General features: G+C 39.5%; 1 protein-coding gene across 1 annotated transcript; it reads right to left on the bottom strand.

Moving 5' to 3' along the window:
* Nucleotides 1-986: 986 nt before the first annotated feature.
* Nucleotides 987-21,099, bottom strand: LOC143289763 (uncharacterized). The gene is made up of 13 exons (XM_076598864.1): nt 21,061-21,099; nt 19,103-19,546; nt 16,942-17,035; nt 15,113-15,171; nt 14,167-14,390; nt 13,573-13,648; nt 11,829-11,933; nt 11,118-11,165; nt 10,747-10,822; nt 7,900-8,021; nt 6,944-7,276; nt 6,392-6,571; nt 987-5,476 (listed from the first exon to the last, which is right to left on the bottom strand). The coding sequence occupies exons 2-13, from the start codon at nt 19,526-19,528 to the stop codon at nt 5,291-5,293; spliced, it is 1,929 nt and encodes a 642-aa protein (XP_076454979.1). The 5' UTR covers nt 19,529-19,546; nt 21,061-21,099; the 3' UTR covers nt 987-5,290.
* Nucleotides 21,100-21,106: the final 7 nt, after the last annotated feature.

The raw sequence follows: 21,106 nt of genomic DNA, 5'->3' as shown, positions 1-21,106 counted from the left end.
TGTCAATGGTTTTACAGTGCCGTCGCGGTATGTTAGTTGAACTTCTGATCCAATGTGCACCAGTGGTAAGGGTCTAAGACCCTGTTTCAGCAATGTATTGTCTTTGGGAAAGGTACTTCACTCCAATTTTCCTAACTGCACCCAGATATGAATGAATACCAGATTTCAGTTGAGAGGTTAGATAAATAGGCGGAGAACTGGGCCCCGACTTCATAATATGCTGCGCCCTGAACACAGTCGGCATTCCTATGATCATGAAAGACTATGGGACCTTAAACTTAACTTCTTAACTCTCTCCATACGAATGACGAAAGAGACGACGTTAACAGTGTTTCATCCCAATTACCATCATCAAAATATTACAAGCGGAACGCTCTTATACTGAAGAGGTGAATGTTGACAAAGAATACCACAGTTCTGACGACAGAAGCTAAAGGTTGGGTCATTCAGACACCCACTGGACATCCGAGGGGTCTGTGTAGAGGAGAAGAGAGGACTGGCCGTACTGAGTGAGTTAATGTTTTATAGTAGCTATAGTAGCTTCTTGCAAGTGGTGTGATATACTTTCTCTAGAGAAAGAGAGCACCTAGCGCACACCCATTCACAAAGAAGTTGCAAAAAACGATTTTAAACTTTAAAAAAATAAGTTAAATCATCCAAGGACCAACATTTTTCACATGGCACTTTTTTATGTGCTTGACAATATACTGATTACATAACCTAAAATCATACACACACACACACACATGCACACTACTCTTCCACTGTAAGTGGGGCAGGTGAGAAAGAAATAATGAAAACAAAAACAAAAACAGACTGCTTGTGAGCTGTCAACTAGCCTGCAAAATAATTTGGTTTTGGTGTTCATGTTTGTTGTCTGACAGTCATGAGAGAGAGAGAATGTGAGAGGGAGAGAGAATGACAAAAGTTGAGATGGACTATTGAGAGAGTGTGACAAAAGTTAACAAACCAAACTTAAAAATTAGTGACATCTGAAATGATTTATTCATCAAATTCTAACACAATTTTACAAACTCTTTTAAATGTGGACAGCCAGTTAATATTAAATATGAACAGCAACAGTTCAAAGCAATGAATCTTATGATTAACAAAAATTTACCCAGATTAGGGTCTTTTTAAACAAGCTGAAGTTTAACCTAGGAGAAACAAAAGGGCTGAAATTGCATGCGTAACATAAATTTGAGTCAAGCTGATTGCCAGCACAATAATTGCAGGATAAAAAATATACTTTTCATGTCAGATGTTCCAATCGATCAATCAATGAATAGAGAGATTCATAGACCAGCTGACCATTAAGACCATCCTAGAACCGCAAAATGTGATTAAAAAAAAAGAAAAAAAAAGGATAAAACTACACACAATACACAAGCAAAAAGCTCAGAATCAATTAAAAGAAAAGTCAACTTCAAAATCAGTTCAAATGATAAAACATTTCAACAACAACAAAAGGACTCATTTAAAAAGCTAATTGAACCCCCCACCCCCCAAAAAAAACGACAATAAAAAAACAAACGAAAATTACACATGCTTATGTTCAACAAATCCCAGCAGTATATGAAACATGTTTGTTTCCCTGCCTACACCCCAATCCCCCTTCCTCCTCCCTACAATATGGCCAGAAAGAGAAATATGGTGTGATGAAAGAGAAATACAATACATCCCACAGTCTCCTTGCTTTTCAGACAGTAAGAATGGTTGAAATGTGGACCACCACACACACTTAACACTTTAAAAGGAAATTTTCTATCTAAAATCACGTTTAAATAACATACTTACCATGACCCAACTAGTGCATACTCCGGCAGGGGTCTGACATTCCTGTCCTGTGCAAACTACTATCCGCCTATGCGGAGAAAACGAAAGTAACTACGGCTGATAACCTCCTGGAAGTAGGTAACCTCCCCTTTGTCCCGCTGGCTAGCACCCTTTTTTTTTCTGGCAGCCATCATGACTCCTGTTCCTGTGCTCTTCATACGGCTAAGTTTTTTTTTTTCCTCGTATTTTCTGCCTGTCTGTCGATTCTTTGGCGTTCTTGTTTGTTTTGTTTTTTTTATCAAATTATGTCTCCAACCAGGTCACATAATTTAAAGTACAGGTTTACTTTCATGTTTCCCAGTACACCTTCAGAAGTGTCACTTGAATAACAGTTAATTCTTCACAAGTAAAATTCTACCATCCATTTCTAACACTTCTGGCCAGCTTGATGAATATTTTTTTTTACCACTTCTGAAGCCCAGAAAAGCTGCTAGAAAAGCAAAAACGGACAATGCTACTACCATAACCTTCGAGACAGTTGCCACATCAATCGTCTTCAAAAACAACAGTAAATTCAGTGTAAGTAGCAATGGTCTAAGGATGAGCAATGTGTACTTTTTGCCAGGAAATTATGCTACATAAACAGGCAACACCTGGTAGAGGATTTGAGGGACAAGAATCAGTAGTCCGGCAAAAAGCAGCAAAACACTGGTCTGCTTTACATTCCTCCAAATCTTGACACCACCTTCTTTGATGTGAAACAGGAAAACCGTAAAAACATAGTTTATATATGTCAAGCAGTGAAGGGAATACTATCACTTAATAAAAAAAACATCAAGTATGTACACGATGTCACAATGTTTATCAAGCAGTCAACTGGGTATATGCTTTTGTGAAAATGATAATAATTACCTCTCAGAATAGTTCCAAAGCTCTGTTCTGTTTCTGAAATGGCACAACAAAAGCTGATATATGGAAGGTGGACTGAAACCACAGACTCAAAACTGTAGTATGAACGTGAGTATTGCTTTGTTACTGCATTCTGAAAAATGATCAAAGTCAGCAAGAATAAATCTTATCTGAAATAGCTGAACAGTAATTTTGTTTTTGAAGACCTGAAGTTTGTAACCGTGACAAGAAGCATTCAATACGCTGGAATTACAGGAATGCAAGGGACTGGGGAATGCTACAAACTGATGTACCCTAATTTGTTCTGGTGATGCGGCTGATTTGTTAAAAAAATGTTTAGATCAGAAATGAAAAACAATGGTAGTTTTCAAACACACAATGCACATTTAGAACTTCATTTCCTTCAATCTTCAATGACTCCATCTTAAAAAACATGACAACCCAACATTTTCATGGAGGAAACTCAAAGTATGCAAAAAGTTTCTGACTGTGTCCACAAAGAATTGTTTTCATGTTTATTTCCAAATCCCACATACATGGACATCCAATTGTCAGCATGCATACAACACAACTTGCTGCTGTCTTGTTTGCTGACCATCTGTTGGTTGGTACTTTGTTTTTTGTTGAGACATACCACAACTTCATCTTTTCATCAGCCTAACAGGCAAACAACAACCCACAGATAATTAGAAATCTGAAATATGGCCCTTCATAGTGGGTTCCTTTCTGCCAAAAACCTTGTGATAAATGGCTGTGCATGAACATTGTAAGCTAACACTATGTTTTTATTGTTGTTGTTTGTTTTTCATAGACACATAATTCTTGTTAACATGTTTGCTGGTGATAACTTGCAAATGACAGAAGTCAAATGCTGCATTATGAAGTCAAAACAGAGGTGTACACAAGATGCCCTATGTAATCTCCAATATGCTCTACTGAAGGCAAATTACACCCTCAACACACTAACTGAATGGAAAGGTGACATATAATTATTGCCTTATTACAAATCAATTGCTATGTACCTTGCACAACACGAGCATACTTTGATTCTTTTAGAAAGACTTTTTTATTTTATATATATATAAATGTCTGGTTTTTATTTTAACGGGAATCATAAACTCATAATAAGACACAGCCTTGAACAGCTTAAAGAGAAAAACAAAACAAAACATGTAATTAACAAAAAGCACTGCCAGGTTAAGATATCGGCAATATATCATACTGTCTTGATTATGGTTTATCATTTAGAATTACTGAATACTCCTCTCTTTTTCAGCACACCTGAACACAGGACACTGCTGAGGCATTTCCCTTACCATCAGTGAACCTGGCTTTCACCAACAACTTGCCACAGGGGTGATGGTTGGAATATTCCCTTAAAAGTTAACAAAGGCTGAAGTCACATCTCTGCCTTACTGACAGAAATGAGCACACACACACGCATGAAAAAAAGAGGGGTGCAGGATACAGAACAGAGAAAAATTCAATCTTTGAATTAATAATAATAAAACAAATTTTTAAAAAGAGAGAAGGAAAACACAAATATACACATGTACTACCTTGAGGAAAAGTTCCCTCTGACAAATTCATGCACAGCAGTTTTAAATAACTCATCACCACTGAAACAAAAAAGTGATATGACCTGATCACACAACTGTTGGGTGGACAAACGCTATCCATTTTGTAACACTGAAGTCTTTAAAACTGAAAAGGTATATCCATCTGATCTCCTTCAGCAGCAGGAAAGCTTGCTTTCTTTCTTTCACAGATCCATTATTTTTAGGCATCCCTCCACAGCTGTTTACCTTCAGAGCTACAAAATCAAAGGCTACCATAGAGACAGAGGTAGAGAGAGAAATAGAAATGTTACACATACGCAACCATCCTTCAACCAAATCAATGATCAGGAGTCAAGTTACCACAGCAATGAAAAAAAAAAAAAAAGAACAAACAAATAAATGAAATCACAAAATGTGCTACAATATATACCAAAGAACAACAAAAACCACCAACAACAACAACAAAAAAAAGGGCTGAAAAACCTGAACAGCCTCAGCATAAAAGAGTGTCAGCAATTATGTGTCAACTTTGCCAGTACATCTTTTACTTCACCCAGTGGCAGACGCTATCGCAGTCTTTAAAAGCAAGGATGGAAATTTTGAAAGTAAAGGTAATCCGATATTGTGTACCCTTCTATTTCTCTTTGAAGATCACTACACCTGTTGAACAGCCCCTAAGGTAACGACATCATATCAAACCGTCCTTCAAGTAATGACATCATCTCAAACCATCCCTCAGGTAATGTAATGGTATCGCTTATTTTTCTTTCATGATATGCACACACTTTACGGTCAGTCATCCAACCAAAGATGTATGATGATGCGAGATGAACAAGCACAAAGTTCATAAAAGTTGACCACCCTCTGAAGCCAACCAAACAAGGAATGGGTCGCTCTCTTGTAACCCCATTTCCTTTCCCTGCCTACACCCCTGCTCCCAATTCCTCCCCCTCCCACCCCCCATTATGGCCACAGCAATACACACCCACAGCCAACCATCCAGATGTACCATGACCACGACCCTCCTCCCCTCTCCCCCTTGCAGTCTACTTGGCCACCTTGCGGCCACGCCTGGCCTTGTTGACCCGGCCACCCGGGACAGGGGTGGAGGTGCTGACAGCAGCACGAGTGGCCCTGGTGGGTAAGGAGTCGCCCTCCTTCTCTTGGCTCATGCTCCCCTCTCCCTCCAGGTCCTGCTCCTCCTCCTCCTCCTCCTCACCATCACCCACAGCCTGTTGGTTCAAAAACATTGCAAAACAGATGCAACACACGCATTGGGATGGTGATCAGGTCTTTATATGTGCTGCACAGAGAGTTACATCCAATTCCCTTTTGTGTTGACGGTTCTTTTTTTCTTTTACTTTACATATCAGTAGCTCAAGGAGGCGTCACTGCGTTCGGACAAATCCATATACGCTACACCACATCTGCCAAGCAGATGCCTGACCAGCAGCACAACCCAACGCGCTTAGTCAGGCCTTGAGAAAAATATATATATATATTTTTTTTTAATTAAAAAAACAACAACAACAAATAAATAAAATAAATGAAAAAAAAAGAATAAAAAGAAATAAGTAAATAAATAAATAATAGATAAATACATAAAAAAAACTACTACTACTACAACTAATAGTAATAGGAAATGCTTATAATCAATCTTCATGAAAATCTGTAAAACATGAGGCCAAACAGAAATAGATTAAGTCTTACACAGTATAGGTCACTGGCATTATATTAACTTGCGTCAATCAAGTCACCTCCTAGCAATAACTGGTTAGAAAAACAGCTATGTGCATGCGTGTGTGTGTGTGTGTGTGTGTGTGTGTGTGTGTGTGTGTGTGTGTGCATGTGTGTGCGTGTGAATACTGAACACAGGAAATTTAAAGACCCTATCACTGGAAAGTACAGGACAATACAAATGGCAAAGATTTCAGTCTGTCCGTGAAAACACAGTTCACAGAGACCTGCAAAGTTCTCCGAACAGAAAAGTATGGCTCTCTGACAACCCTGATGGTGACAAACACTGATCAAACAAGTCAAACTTTCATGTGAAAATGTCTGCCCGTTACGTACTAGAATAAGTGTGTACAAGTATCCAAATATACACCCCCCCCCCCCCCCCCCCCCCACCCTCTCTCCAAACTTACCAAGTCGGTGGTGATCTCTGAGGTCAGGAACTCAGAGCCACTCTCCCCGGCCATGAGACTGATGGCCGAAGTTTCCTCCCCCTCCCCCTGGTCCTCCTCCTCCTCCTCCTCTCTGTTCACCGTGTTGTCCGCCCCGGTTGTGTCATCAGCTGTGTGGTAGTCGCTAGCCTCTCTCGTGTCCTGGTATATGATAATCCAACTCAGGCTTTGGTTTTCTTACGTGTGTGTGTGTGTGTGTTCAACACGTGCAACAATATGAAAACTGGTTGGTGGCCTGACATTAAAACAGTTCTGAGCTCTGAGTAGTACATAAAAGACAGCTCAAAGATTCAATGAAAGTTCATCCTTTTGCCCGTTCTGGGGTGTGTGGAGGATACAATAAGAATATATGCACACTGAATCACAACTTCAGTCCAACAATGTCAAATGAAACAAGCAACAACAACAACAAAAAAAAGAGAGTCAATATTGAGTGTGTGTGTGTGAGTATGTGTGTGCATGTGCATCTGTGCGTGCATGTGTGCGTGCGTGTGTGTGTGTGTGAGCACTGACCTGCAGCAGGCAGCCCTCAGCATTCTCTTCGATGTCCTCATCCAGGTACTCTCCCGCCGACCCGTCCATGCCCAGCATGGCGTCTTCCTCCTCCTCCCCACCCTCCCCAACATCCTCCTCCGCCGCGTCTTCCTCCTCCCCTCCCCCTTCCTCCACATCCTCCATCCCCTCCTCTCCTGCCCCGTCCTCTTCCTCCTTCTCAAAGCTGTCGTCTTTGTCCGCGGCCCCATTCTCCTGTTCCTCCTCTCCTCCTCCTTCCTTCTCCGCTTCCGCTTTCTCCGCCACCTCTCTCTCTGCTTCTGCCTTGGCCCGGAGCTTGGCGTACACAAACCTCTGCAAAGTGCATTGTCCTTCTTCAATTAACTGTTGTGGGTGTGGGCGTCAAATCGGTGCTCTGCTTCACATCAGCTTCTGGCTTACTGGTTCAGTCTCCCCCCCACTTTGACCCTACGACTCGTGACACTAGTCCTGACAGTTATAACCCACACCATTCATCATGCTTGGCTGCTACCTGCTGTGCTTAACTAGTATGGTTAATCAAATGCATTACAGACACACATTTAGGAATCATGGAAATGTGGAGGAAAAGCCATGTGAAAGTGCATGGCGCTGTTTCTATGCTTTTTTTTGTGCTTCATTTCTTTTCTGTCCTCCCTCCCTCATTATTTTTTTCTTCTTGTATAATGCAAACATATTCAGAGACAACAGTGATTTCATTCTGATTCTTTCGAGTATACTAATGAACTATTCAAGATTTCCATTCATAGAGGCCAACTCAGACTGCTGTCAAAGCCTACCTTTAATTTGAAACCCATCAGAAATGTTGGCTGTTATCACCTAAAACCAAAGCCTAGTGAGTTTACACTTAACCCAACCCCGCAGGCAAAGGCTGAGCAGCTAACCACACGGTTATCTTTTCCACACACTCCCATCCACTCCTCCAGCCAGTATGTTACCTTGTATTTCACATAGTGCTCTTCGGTTTTGCAATGGGTCTCTTTGGCAGCTGATTCGTTGTTATAAAACTTGTTGCACAGCTTACAGAACCATCCTGACACTGGGATCACACACATCTGGCCTGGAAACATACACACACACACACACTACATAATGAACTGCATCCCACATTTATACTTCGATTCAGACAAAGAGATTGCTTACACCTGACTTCCCAAAGGCTTCTGCTACATGCTTAATTAATATAACGCTTTATCACATTGGTGCCTTTGCTAGACAATAAAAAACAACAACAAAAAAGCACATACATATAAATTATATAACATGTATGACAAGAGAAGCAAGGCCTTCAAGACTCACATGTGATACACTTAAAAAAAAAAAAAAAAAAAAAAAATCTAATCGTTAAAATGTGTTCTGTATTTGTTATTTTAAAGCTTCGGGTTAAAAAAAGAAAAAGAAAAAAGAAGCACGAAAAGTCCTGACGGCAGATTCTAACCACACGTGTTCAGGTGAGAAGAAACTGTCTTACCCAATACACTATCGTGGCTTCTTAAATGACATTCAAAAATTAAACATTTAAACATGCTTTTTTAAGGGTGATAAATCGATTGCGGTATTCGCAGTGAGAATGCTGTTTAAATCATATTATTCTGGTGTATCTTGGGTATTCAAAATGTCTTTAAGGGCAATTAAAAATTCTTTTTAAGACCGCGGTAAAGGAGACGTGGCTATCGCCGCAATCACACTGCAACATTTAGCTGTTTTCTCTGGATCTAGATAGATGTACCCGCCAGGAATGTATGACACGGTCGATTCAATTTCTCTTTTATGTTCATTCTAATTTTATAGTTTTAAAGCTGATATGAAAATTGAGTATTCTGTTAAACTAATAACATGTAGAGCCAAGTACAAGTACTTCTAAACGTCGTATGAAGTGAAAAGGACTTCATTTTGAGAAAAGTCAAGACTGGAAATTTGTACGTTTCATCAAGGGTATTAACTCTCATGGTTTATTATTTTTTAACTGTGAATTCCGAATGATTTTGTTGATATTTTTATGGCAGTTTGGGGGCATAATCCAGTAAGTGATGAGGCATTCACAAATCTTTCTCTGAATAAATGTTTAACGGTCTCCTTCTCCAACTTTCCATCACATGTTATCGTGTATTGTCGATTGAATATAGGACTGAACGGGCAGGTCAACAACTTGAAACAAAATGGCGTCCTTCGTGTTCACAAAGGAGGAATATGAGCACGTGCTTTGAATATGTATAAATATGTGTATGCAACTGATTTTTGCACATGACTTTCGGGGCTCAGCCAATAGATCTATAAAGTCCATTCGTAGTATTGATTTTAGTATTTTCCGAAAAAGACTACTTGAGCGAATGAACATAGTGAAAGCCCTGTACACTGAGAGTAAAATGTACAAGCTTTTTATGTACTGAGTATAATTTCAAAATGTTATGTTTAAGATGAGAAAGATCAGTTTAAAGCAAATTAACCCCCATAGCATTAATTACAGATTAATTTCCCTTTTTTACTATCTGCAGCAAAGACATGCACCAGAAATATAACTTCCATGCGAAGCAAAAGAAGTTCCTGTTTGAACAAAAAAATGATAATAATGACTCCTCTTGTTGTTGTGCCAGAATCAAAGTGCCAAGTTTAGAGAATAAAAAAAAAAAAACTATAACAGTAAATTCAGTGTGCATATAATTTGGCTTCTTATTTTTTTGAGCCCATCCCAGAGGTGCAATATTGTTTTAAACAAGATGACTGGAAAGAACAGGAAATTTTCTATCTAAAATTATGTTTAAATAACATACTTACCGTGACCCAACTAGTGCAGACTCCGGCAGGGGTCTGACATTCCTGTCCTGTGCAAACTACTATCCGCCTATGCGGAGCAGACGAAACTACGGCCGATAACCTCCCGGAAGTAGGTAACCTCCCCTTTGTCCCGCTGGTTATCGCCCTCTTTTATGCCAAATTTGGTGTCAACTGACAAAGTATTTGCAGAGAAAATGGCAATGTTAACGTTTACCACGGACACACACACACACACACACAGACAACCGAACACCGGGTTAAAACACAGACTCACTTTGTTTACACAAGTGAGTCAAAAATGAGAGGAAACGCTGGAACACTGGGTTAATTTTTTCCACTGGCACATGAGAGGGTGAAAAAGGTAAATATCCAGTGTGGTGAGTTTCTGTGAACTGTTTAACACCAATGACATCTAGAACAGTCAATTCATCACAACACACAGACAAGCACTTTCCATGTCAGTTTTATCCACATATTTCTTTTCTCTACAATCTTTTAATGAATATTTTTCACAAATTATTTTTACATCAACAACAAACTGTCTGTCTATCCCTATAAATCGTGACAGAAACAAGTCTGACCGTACATGACAATTATAAGCACTGAAGAACAAAGATTCAGAAAAAAACAAACAAAAAAAAACCCAAAACACACACACACACAAAAAGAAGCAGAAACATTTTCCATCTACTTCTTTCCCATTAACCAGCGGGACAAAGCACTTGGCTGGAGACCATATCTGGATAATTTCTCTGCTTTTTGTTTTTCACATCAATACATAACCACTGACATAGTTGTTCATCGTCCAACTGATCACACAGGGCAATGTCAGGACTGAAAACGAAATAAATGAAAAATTTAGCAACAGTGTTTTACACTAAACTGTCATATCTAACAACAACAACAAAAAAAAGCCGAACAACAATTACTTTAAACGTTAAGCTTCTGAAGGGACGTAAGCCCCGACTGTACCGGACACCAAAATAACAATGCCAATAAAATGAACTGACCGTAAGTGATATCAGCGTTGTAGCGTGCCAGATCAGCAGGGATCTCCACCCTGATGGGTGCACGCTTGCGGGACCCCTGCCAAGGACACAGCAAACGCATCGTCATTACATCACCACTAACACATCACAACAACAACTTTCTCAGGGACATACTCTCAGGGTTCCCAAACACATGACCAAACAAATTTTTCCACAGACTTTCCAGACCAGACTGAAAACAGAAAAACGTCCATACCAAACTGAATTCACACTTCATCAGCCACACCACTGACAAAAGATTATCACAGTAAAAATGTTCAATTTTCACCAATATTTCTTTGTTCATTTTTTTTTTTTTTTAAACAAGAGTAAAATCAGCACTCCTGACTCACATCGGTGTCTTTCTTGGGTTTGTCCTCCTTCTCATGTTTCTCCTGGTTCTGTCACAGTAAGCAAAACACAAACACATATATATGAATACCAAATTCAAGCACAGATATGTATGTTTCTTACAAATGCATATAAAGTTTGATTATTATACTGTTCATTATTTACAACGTGCTTTCAAATGACACATACGCTCTTCAACTCTGAACCGGTGTTAATTTGACTGTGATCAGTATCAGAACTGTTTTCCACATTTAACAGTGTCTTGAAAAGCTGAGCATTTTGTTTCTGAATCATTACATAACAATTTGTCTTCACTTAAAAAATAACATTTATACAGGTTCACCAACTCTTGATTGAAATCTCAACATAGATTTAGGACCCGGTCATTCAAGTATGGATGCTGAAAGTGGACATTATAAGACAAACACACAAAGTGAACAAATAATTCATGACATGAACATGATTGAAGGACTGAAGATTATTTCAATTAATAAGTCTTTGAGGCATTACAGCTCTTCAGTAAGGAAGTTTATTTTATATTAAAAAAAATCATTTAAGTTGCTGTGGAGATACTATCAGTAAGTCCAATTTACTAATACGGATAATTTTCACTTGATCACAAACAGTTAATGATCTGAAAGCAATGGTGATTTTCATCTGTTCATTTTCCCCATGATGGGGAGAACACGAGACAGGATGACTGAAGCCTGTACCTTTTTGTGTTCCTCAGTGTCGCGATGAGCCAGAACTTCTGTGAAGTTTTTGAAGGCAGGCATGCCACACCAGCCACAGCCTTTGGTCACCTGCTTGACCCGTTTCTGTCACCAACACACAGTACACACTCACTGCACAATCTCTTTTTTCTGTCCGCTCCACCTCTCCATACACACACACAATGGCCAACAATCTTTACAGGATTCACACAACAGCTTGTTTTCTTATCACCTAAGACAGACAGACAGCTACTGGAGTCATGAAAGAAACGGGTAAGAGGATTTCTCTGGCAACCATCTCGCTGCTTCAGGTTTATTCTTCAGCCTGTACTAATACTTTGCTCCCGATTGCCTGTTGATTTGGAAAACTCATGTGTATATGATATTTGGTATGTTGTCGCTGAACATATTGAAGAGGCTGCAACTGTCCCAGAATCCATGAATATGTATGAGGTTGATATGAAATTATGACATATTTCTCTGATACTACCATAAAAAATGACAGGTGAATTATTGGCCGTTCTTTCAACAACCTGTCATATAAAATCGCTCTTCATTGTTATTCTATCTTGCAAACTCACCCCGTAACACTCCTCCCCAAAAATCTCTCTAAAGCAAAAAAAACAAACAAACAACAACAATAAAGAAAAACACAAAAAAAACAACTTACATACAGAACACAGCAGATAGATGGACCCAACACTACCGTAAAGTTCGGTCTATTGAGCGCACTGGTATATAAGCCGCACCCACTAAATTTTGGAAAAAAATTGAACTTTATACATACATAAGCCGCACTGGCTTATAAGCCGCACTTATTTCTGGTACGGGAACACATACTGACACTACAGAAAAGCTGTCAATACTGTAGGTTATGAAATAAACACAAGTGGGAACAACACAAAGAAAAGCAAGCGAAAATACTGCTTGCCACAAAAAAATAATAAATAAACACAACGAAAATAAAATCCATAATTTAGGGATAGTCACATTTATTCAACGTCATCCTGCTCACTGAATCCACTGAAATCTTCGTCTTCAGTGTCCGAGTTTAAGAGAACCAGCACAGCTTCCTCCGCCATCTTGTCACTGACTTTAGCCTCGCTTTCACTTCATGAACATGAAGGTGCAGGTCGCTGCTGGTTTGTCGCTTGCACTGTCGTCTGCTAGGTCGATCGCCTTCAATTTGAAGGCTGCATCACAGGCATAACATCTTCCTCCGCCATCTTGTCACTGACTTTAGCCTCACTTTCACTTCATGAACATGAAGGTGCAGGTCGCTGCTGGTTTGTCGCTTGCACTGTCGTCTGCTAGGTCGATCGCCTTCAATTTGAAGGCTGCATCACAGGCATAACATCGCGTTTTCGGCATGATGAGGGTGTACGCTTGAGCAGAGTAGAACTGAATGCTGATCTGAAGGCTTTAATGTTTGCCAATTTGATTTATAAAACGTGGACAGTTAGCACACTATCCTGAAGCTCATCCAAAAATTCATGGACGGAAATCATGATTTTGGTGAGTTGAAGGGCAGCTAAGAATAGACGAGAACGTGATACTCCCGGGATCGTTAAAATCCTCAAATAAGCCGCATCATTGTATAAGCCGCAGAGGTTGAAGCTGGAGTAAAAAGTCGCGGCTTATAGACCGAACTTTACGGTACTCTCTTCTTTGGACACACACACACACACACATACACACACACACACACAGAACAGACTAACAGATGTACAGGAAACTGACTAACCCTGTGGAAGGTCATGGCCTGGTGATCCACATAGCGCACTTTCAGGGCCATGTCACATATCTTGCAGAATCCTCGCCTGTACATAAATCAACGCACCATCATCAACTCTTGGTAACAAATCACCACCCATCTTGCCACCCCACAACACACTTCTCTTCTCACTCACTCCCACATAAGAATGACACACACTAATGCAATGTACAAATTTAAAAAAAAAATCCAGGTTTTATTTGCTTTCTTCTTCTTCCTTTCTTAAAAAGAAAAAAAAAAAAAAAGGAAAAAAAAGAGATCCCTACATTCCCAAACATATCTCAACAGCAATGAATCCCAGCTGACACTATTTCAAGATAGCAAAAAGTTTGTGCGTGTTTTGTTTTTGTACTGGCTGCTTCTTTTCCTGCTTGTCAGAAGCCTGTGTAAGCATCGCATACAAACAAGAGCAAGAATTATGCTGAAAACATTTTGTAACTGTGTTCTGTGCAAACAATCCTAACACTGTTCTGCCCGGTGGTTTTTGTTGTTGTTTTTTTTGTTTTGTTTTTTGGACAGACTGGGACGAAAAGACCCCGCAAGGGCAAGACAGATCCAACTCACGTCACTTTGTCTTCGTCCTCCACATGTCTCAGGTGTTTCTCCGCCTTCATGCGTGACGCGATCTGCGTGGTCTTCTCCTCGTGTATGGCAAGCATGCCCATCATGCGGTCATTGTGGCGCATGCTGTTCATGTGGCGGCGGAAGCCCTCGTTATCCCGGCAGTTGACGTTGCACACGTGGCAGTGGTACGGATCCTCACTCTTCCCCTGACCTCCTCCATCCTTCTGCAGTTTCAATGACTCGTTACAGTTATGTTACTGGATATTGCACAGAAACAGTGCTGGGTCATGGAAATATAAAACATTCAAATATCAAACATACATATATATACAAAGTGATGGTGAAGGGGTGCAAGAATGGACTATGAGATGAATACTAATTTATATACCTCCCATCTGATCACAAGTACACCCATCTTATTTCAGCATCATACTGCCCACACTAGCTTGTTTCCATGCTATCTCCTTCATCGTTTATTATACTGTTGACAGCCCAGCCAATGATGGAGTATTGCTCAAGGCTAATAAACAACCTGTGACCCAAACAACACAACACAAACAACCTCAAGTATTTCACAAACATAACAAGTTGTTATCAAAGGACAATCCTTGCAAATAATAAAAGCTCAATGCAAGCCCACCCCTGGCACTGCATTACACTGCATGCTTTTGCGTGCACATAATTTTAATTAAGTAATCACTGTAACAACTGCAAAACAATAGAACATATAACTACCCTATTCCAACATCACACAACTAAAACAAAAAACAACAACAATTACTGGAATCAATAGCAGTCAAAGAAGTCTTCAGGTCTACAAAAACTTAAAAACCATATATGGAAAAAGTTCAAGATAACGAATAAAGGATGATGTGTCATGACAAGTTATCAGTTTCTGATTAATGTAGGTCAGTCAAGAATGGCAGGACATTTCCTCTTTACTCACATCATCATCGGCTGTAGGTTTCTCTGGGTCATACTTGTCACTGGAGCCTCGGGACCTGCCTGAGAAGATGGATACAAAGACCACTGTCGTCACAGTGACAAACTGATATGCTCCACAAACCTGCACTTCTCTTACAAGCGCTAATGGCTATTAAGGTTTTAGTAACTGTGTTATCACTCATCACTAACAAATAGCAGTTCCAGCTTTAGTTGTGCAGCAAATTTTTAAGCATTTGAAATGAATGGCAAACTTAGGGCAACAGTGTAGTACTGTTGCACCTGAGGACCAGAACGAGCTATTTTCTGACGATAGTCCTTATATTCCTCAACCATTTTATGATGATAATACTGAAGTCACTGCCAAAATTAAAGAAAGAGACTGAAATAACAGGACTGAACAAAATCATTTTCAGAGCCTGCACTGACAAAACTGAACCATAAATCATGTATCTACCATAAGTCTATATCAATACACACAGTCTGGAGTCAACTGGTGAATCACATCTGGAAAACTAAGGTAGCTGCAGAGTTGGTCAATTAACTGAAGGAGTGAAGCACTTCTGTTAGCCATCTCAACTGAACCTACAATATATTTAAACTGTGGGCAGAAACCGTTTAGAACCAACTAATCCACCACTCAGTGATAAGCACTGATGGGGTCTGACTCCATCACTTCAGCTTCTTAATAAGTTATTTGGTCACAAGTGCTAAATAAACCATGACACCTGTAACATCATCAGTCAATCATTTGATCTGCAGATAAATGTGGCAGGTAGTGATGGTCTGCAAATTCTCACACAATCATTTAGAAGAGACTTTTGATGCTAGTTCCATGAGCATCAGAAAAAATTCTTTTAGGACTTTCTTTTCACACCTCCACATCTCTTCTGTCCCCCTCTTTCACTGTTTCGGCAAGAATAAAAAGTGAGTTTAATATTTCAGAGTTGAGCACAGACTGAGAAATCAAAGTACTATTTCTGGATTTATTTCCTTACTTCTTTTTACCTATCTGTATGCATGCTCATTTCCTTCAGATTTGGTTTAATTTGGAAGACTGACAAGATCAAAGATTTAAGAAGACTGCACAGACTGAAGTTTCAGGTTGAAATGATGGAGTAAATATCAGACATTACATGGAAGACAGTCTGAAGTAATCACAGTGATCAACTACAGAGATTACACAGCAAAGCATGTTTTGCATTGGCCAGAATTTTGTGTTTCAGTTCTATCTGCGTCCCAGAAGAGTCTGAAGGGTTAGCTGTCAAACACTCGTCCCCAGATCTTTTTGTGAACAGAAAGCATTGAAAATCATATGGCATTGAATACAGAGAGTGGAAACAAAACAAGAACTGATGAACTTGTTCCCTTGATGGAACTATAGATACGAAACAAGTAAAAGCAACAACTAACTAACAAGTCACATTTCTCATCAGATAAAGTGAAAACAGACAAACAGGTCAAGATAGAGAAGAGGCTGTTCAGACAGTGAGATATCTTCTCCAAGGCAGAGGAAAGGAGACTGGGCAGAACAGACACAGAGGAGACAGAGATCAAGCAATGAGATATCAGAAAACACGCAACATCTGCACAGGAGTCAACCAGTGCCTTGTGAAAAAATAAATGATTTAAATAAAAAAGCCCTCATCAAAAATGCACAACTTCTGAAACAGTATTTCTTCCCCAAACCCAAAGGGATAGCCGTTTCAAACAAGCAAGGATTGAACAATGTAATCATAAGCAAACGGCAAGAAAAGGCCAACATGAGTGAGTAGTAACACAGTAAAGCAGCAGTGTGCTTATCCCTGGGAGCCACAGCTCCGTCAAGTTTACCTGAATAGCTGCGACTGGAGGAGGTTTGACTGCGCCGAGAGTGGGAGCTTCTATTTCCGTCGTCAGAGTCGCGACTTCGGTATCTGTCTCGGGGCTGAAAACCACCACAATGGGTCGGCCCGAATACATGAGACAGAAGTTGAAGAGATTCTTTTAGGCAGATGGCAGTTGTACTGAGAGTGGTTTGTCCACAACAACAGGTTGAAATTTTCACACTAAACAGGAGTCAGAGAGAAAGGATACTGATGAAACCAAAGTTAGCTCGATAACAAGACTAGGTGAAAAACAAGTATAGTAGCAGATGGAAACTTGTCCCAAATACAGGTAAAAAAAAAAAATAATTAAAAAAAAAATTAAAAAGAATGCTGTAATTCGTACCAATGGTTCTTTTATAAACAGACGTAAGAGCCAGAAATAATTTCACAACGAACAGGAATTGAAGAGAAAGAAAGTAGCAAGTTTAGTAAGATTATAAAACAGCATGAATTTGACAATAAAGCTCAAATTCTTATGAAATAAAATGAATAACTTATTGAAAAGATTGACCATCCATCGTAAATACCACTACCAGTCTTTCGAACCAGCATCTTTACTCTGGCTGTCAATGCTCAAGAATGAAAAGAGTCATCACAGACATGTTCTAACTGAAAAAAAAGATGACAAAGATAATGGTAAGGCAAGCAGATCATACACTACTTGTTTTAATTTTGTTCATAATGTGATACAATATGATCTCAGAGCATGACTGAAAATATCATCACTGGTAGAAAACTTAGTGAAATAGATGAAAATTTAAATATGATGCAAAAGCAAGATGCTATGAAAGCAAGATTAAGTCATATCAATCATCACAAAGTTTTTCTCCCGTCCTTTGGTGTGTGCATGCATGAGTGTGTGCGTGCACATCAAGGTGTGACAGGGGAAACAACTTGTCACACCAGCTAGACGAGAGAGAATTGAATTCAACTTGTTTGTTTTAAATTGAAAAAGGCAGAAAAGCAGTCAACAGCCACACAAAATTTCAGTTCAGAATGCGCATGGCTGAGTTGTTTTCATTCAACCCAAAACTCCAAGTGGACACTTGAATACAGGATGTGGGCAGCAAATAGGACAATGTTCAACAGCAGGTTTGCTACAAGTGAAAAGAAGAAAAGATAAGAGCAAAGAACAAGATGAAGATCAGGGAATGACAATGCCACACCACCAGTCAAGTTGAGCAATGCAGATGGAAAAGGCAGGTATTTCCTCATTCCTGAAAAAGTCACACTGTCAGTAGGCCATGGAATCCTTCAGAGAGAGCAAATTGATCAACAGAATGCATGCTTTATCATAATCTGTTATTTTCTATCCAAGAATTTAAATAATAGTAATCTACATAATCATGACAGAAACACCAACGGTATAAAGGAGAATTCTGATAATAAAAGTTATATTTCAAATACCAAAAGTCTTGAGTATAACTATAAGAAAATATTGTACTTACAGCGCTTTGAAAGAAGTTCAAATGGAGGATAGAAATACGTGAAATGTGAGATGCTGATAATAGAAATGATAGCCAGTGTTAACACCTAAAAGGACAACTTGATTTGTAGAACTAGAATCATCCAGGGTGCAAAATGAAGGGCATTCTGCTGACTGAAATACAAATTTAGAACCTCAAGAACAGTTCATGGGCCACTATGAATAACTACGATATAACATAGCTGCACAAAATCATGAATAGATACTTTTTAAGAGAAACTATTACTGAATACTGGTACAATGTAAAAGAGAGTGATACATTTACACTGCTATCGTATTTTCCATCATTTTATTATAATGATATTTTCAAAACCCCAGATGTGAACTAGTACTAAGTAGATCTGTCTACATGTTTTAACGCCTCTTACAAACTGAAACTTTTCATTTTTATGTTCCCGCTATATCTGCTAAAAGCTGAAACTTTGAATTTGTTTTATTCACCTTCGAAGTATCTTTATTGTCTACACTCTTTGACTAAGTTAGGCGTATCGAAAATAAGTGACATATCCATAAACAAATCTATTTTCTGCATAAAAGTTATCGGAGAATATTTCTTTAAATTATGGAAACTGCATTTTTACTAAAATATAACCCATTATGCAAGTGATCAGATTCAGCATCAGTCTGGCTGCTGCCTTACCCGTGGGGAAAAATCGTTGCGGGGACGTTTGAAATCCAACCCGTAATCATCTGGCCTCATATCCATCCGCCGTTTGTTGATCATCATGCGGGGTCCCATCCCCAGAGGACCCGGGCCAGGACCAAGAGCCCCGGGCCCCCTCATGCCCATGCCAGGTCCATCCATAAGGTAAGACTGGTGCTGCTGCTGAAGAAGAGAGTTGGCCAGGGCCAGCTGTGACTCACGCAAGCTCAGCTGCTGCTGCAAGGAACGCTGATGGATAAGGCTGTCCACTTCATACCCTCCGCCAGCCCCATAGCTGTCCAGCAGACCTTGACCGCCACGATTTCCATAGCCACCTCCTGGACCATCGTAGCCCCTCGCACCGCCATAGTCTCCAGATCCCATGCGAGATCTGCCTCCTCCACTGCGCATGTTGCGGCTCATTTTGCTCGGTAATCAACTCTGCAGTAGTACCATTTTAAAATTTATTTTTTAGAATTAAAAAATTATCTTCAGTATATTTTGCCAAGGACGTTTCTTGTTTCTTTCCCTGTCACAAACTTCCAATCCCCCCCCCCCCACACCCCCTCTCTCTCTTTTTATCAAAAGAAGTGCACACAGATTTGCGTCTTGTACTATCTGTGAAGCAGGTATTTCAATATGTTTTTTTTTCTCTACAAATGCTGAAATCATGCCTACTCCAACTTTCTTACATCATGGTCATCTCCAAGTGTCTATTACTAGTATCGGTATTATCTATTTGTCCAGGAATCCCTCATGTATTTTCTCCTGGTAACATGGCCTTTGTTTCTGTGACAAAAACCTTAACATTTTCTTAAGAGAATTTTCCACCAACATGTCTGCAATGTATATTACTGCCATTGTGTTTAGATCAATAGATGGTAATGCTGAACAATATGACACTAAGATTGCAAAAACTAAGAATCAATAGTGTAAGATAATGTTTGCTCAATACTGAATTTGAAAAATGCATCTGTCATTTGTGGTGACTCTTTTTTTCTTACCCACTTCAAGCAGGCAAAAGGCCTTGTCAGGCTTGCATGCCTTGATATTGATATGATACTCAAGATTCCAGACACTCTGCCATCAACATACAGTCAGTTTGGGGACATTATAAATGATAACCTAGACCAATAAACACTGGAAACCCATTCATAAAAAAAAATTGTTACAACACTCAACAGAACATGGATGACATAATCAAAATTATATCAATGTCATTCAGTGTTCATTCTCAAGCAAAACCAGCATGGGTCAACTGATCCATCTGTCCAAACTGATATGGTTTTTTTTCCCCAAGTCATATAAATTTACTTAAAACACAGTATAATGCATTGCTTGATTAATTCAACATGTACAAAGAGTGAGCATGCATGCATGTTTCGGCGAACGTACAAAACAGTATTAAAAATAACTAAATGAAAAACTGTGAGGCCACTCTAGTGATGCTGCTGTTGTCTTTGTCAGTGTGTGTGTGTGTGTGTGTGTGTGTGTGTGTTAGTATGAAACTTGTAGTTGTAAGCAGAGAGAGACCTGAGAGGGAGAGAGCGGGGATCAGAGTACGAAACCAGTGTATGCGCGGGTGCATGTGCTTGACTTGAATCTGCCCTTTGCAGTTTTAGGCCACAAAAGACTGGCAAAATTAGAATCTACTGAATTTTTTTATACTTAAAACTGTAGAATTTAAAGTCCAATCCTGTTGCTGCTATCATAACTTTAGCATTCAGCACACGTGACACTTGGCTTCACTTCGTCGTCCCGATCGCGAACATGCTTGTACTGGACTTCCGAGCATGTCGACAATGAAGGATGCCGAAACAAGACTTCCAATGACTAAAATTCAAATCAAACGATCATAACTAAATCAGTAATAGTTTAAACAAAAGATATTGCAACTTTAAGAAAAAATGCATACAGGGATCAACATAAAAAGATCTAAAATTTGTTTTCATCACCTCTCCTGCGACGTTGTGAAAGTATGGCGTTCCGTGTTAATCTCTA

Source organism: Babylonia areolata, chromosome 14, assembly GCF_041734735.1.
Source record: "Babylonia areolata isolate BAREFJ2019XMU chromosome 14, ASM4173473v1, whole genome shotgun sequence".
NCBI lineage: Eukaryota > Metazoa > Mollusca > Gastropoda > Neogastropoda > Buccinidae > Babylonia > Babylonia areolata.
The sequence above is the reverse complement of the archived record's forward strand: the minus strand, read 5'-3'. Positions and strand labels throughout refer to the sequence as shown.

What these genes read in the sequence shown, in the direction of transcription:
- LOC143289763 (XM_076598864.1), bottom strand. Translation starts at nt 19,528, where the DNA reads ATGAGCCGCAACATGCGCAGTGGAGGAGGCAGATCTCGCATGGGATCT. An exon ending in CAACGCTGATATCACTTACG is followed by an intron (nt 8,022 to 10,746) that starts GTCAGTTCATTT and finishes GTATGTTTCCAG; the next exon opens with GCCAGATGTGTGTGATCCCA. An exon ending in CTGAGGGCTGCCTGCTGCAG is followed by an intron (nt 6,572 to 6,943) that starts GTCAGTGCTCAC and finishes ATCATATACCAG; the next exon opens with GACACGAGAGAGGCTAGCGA.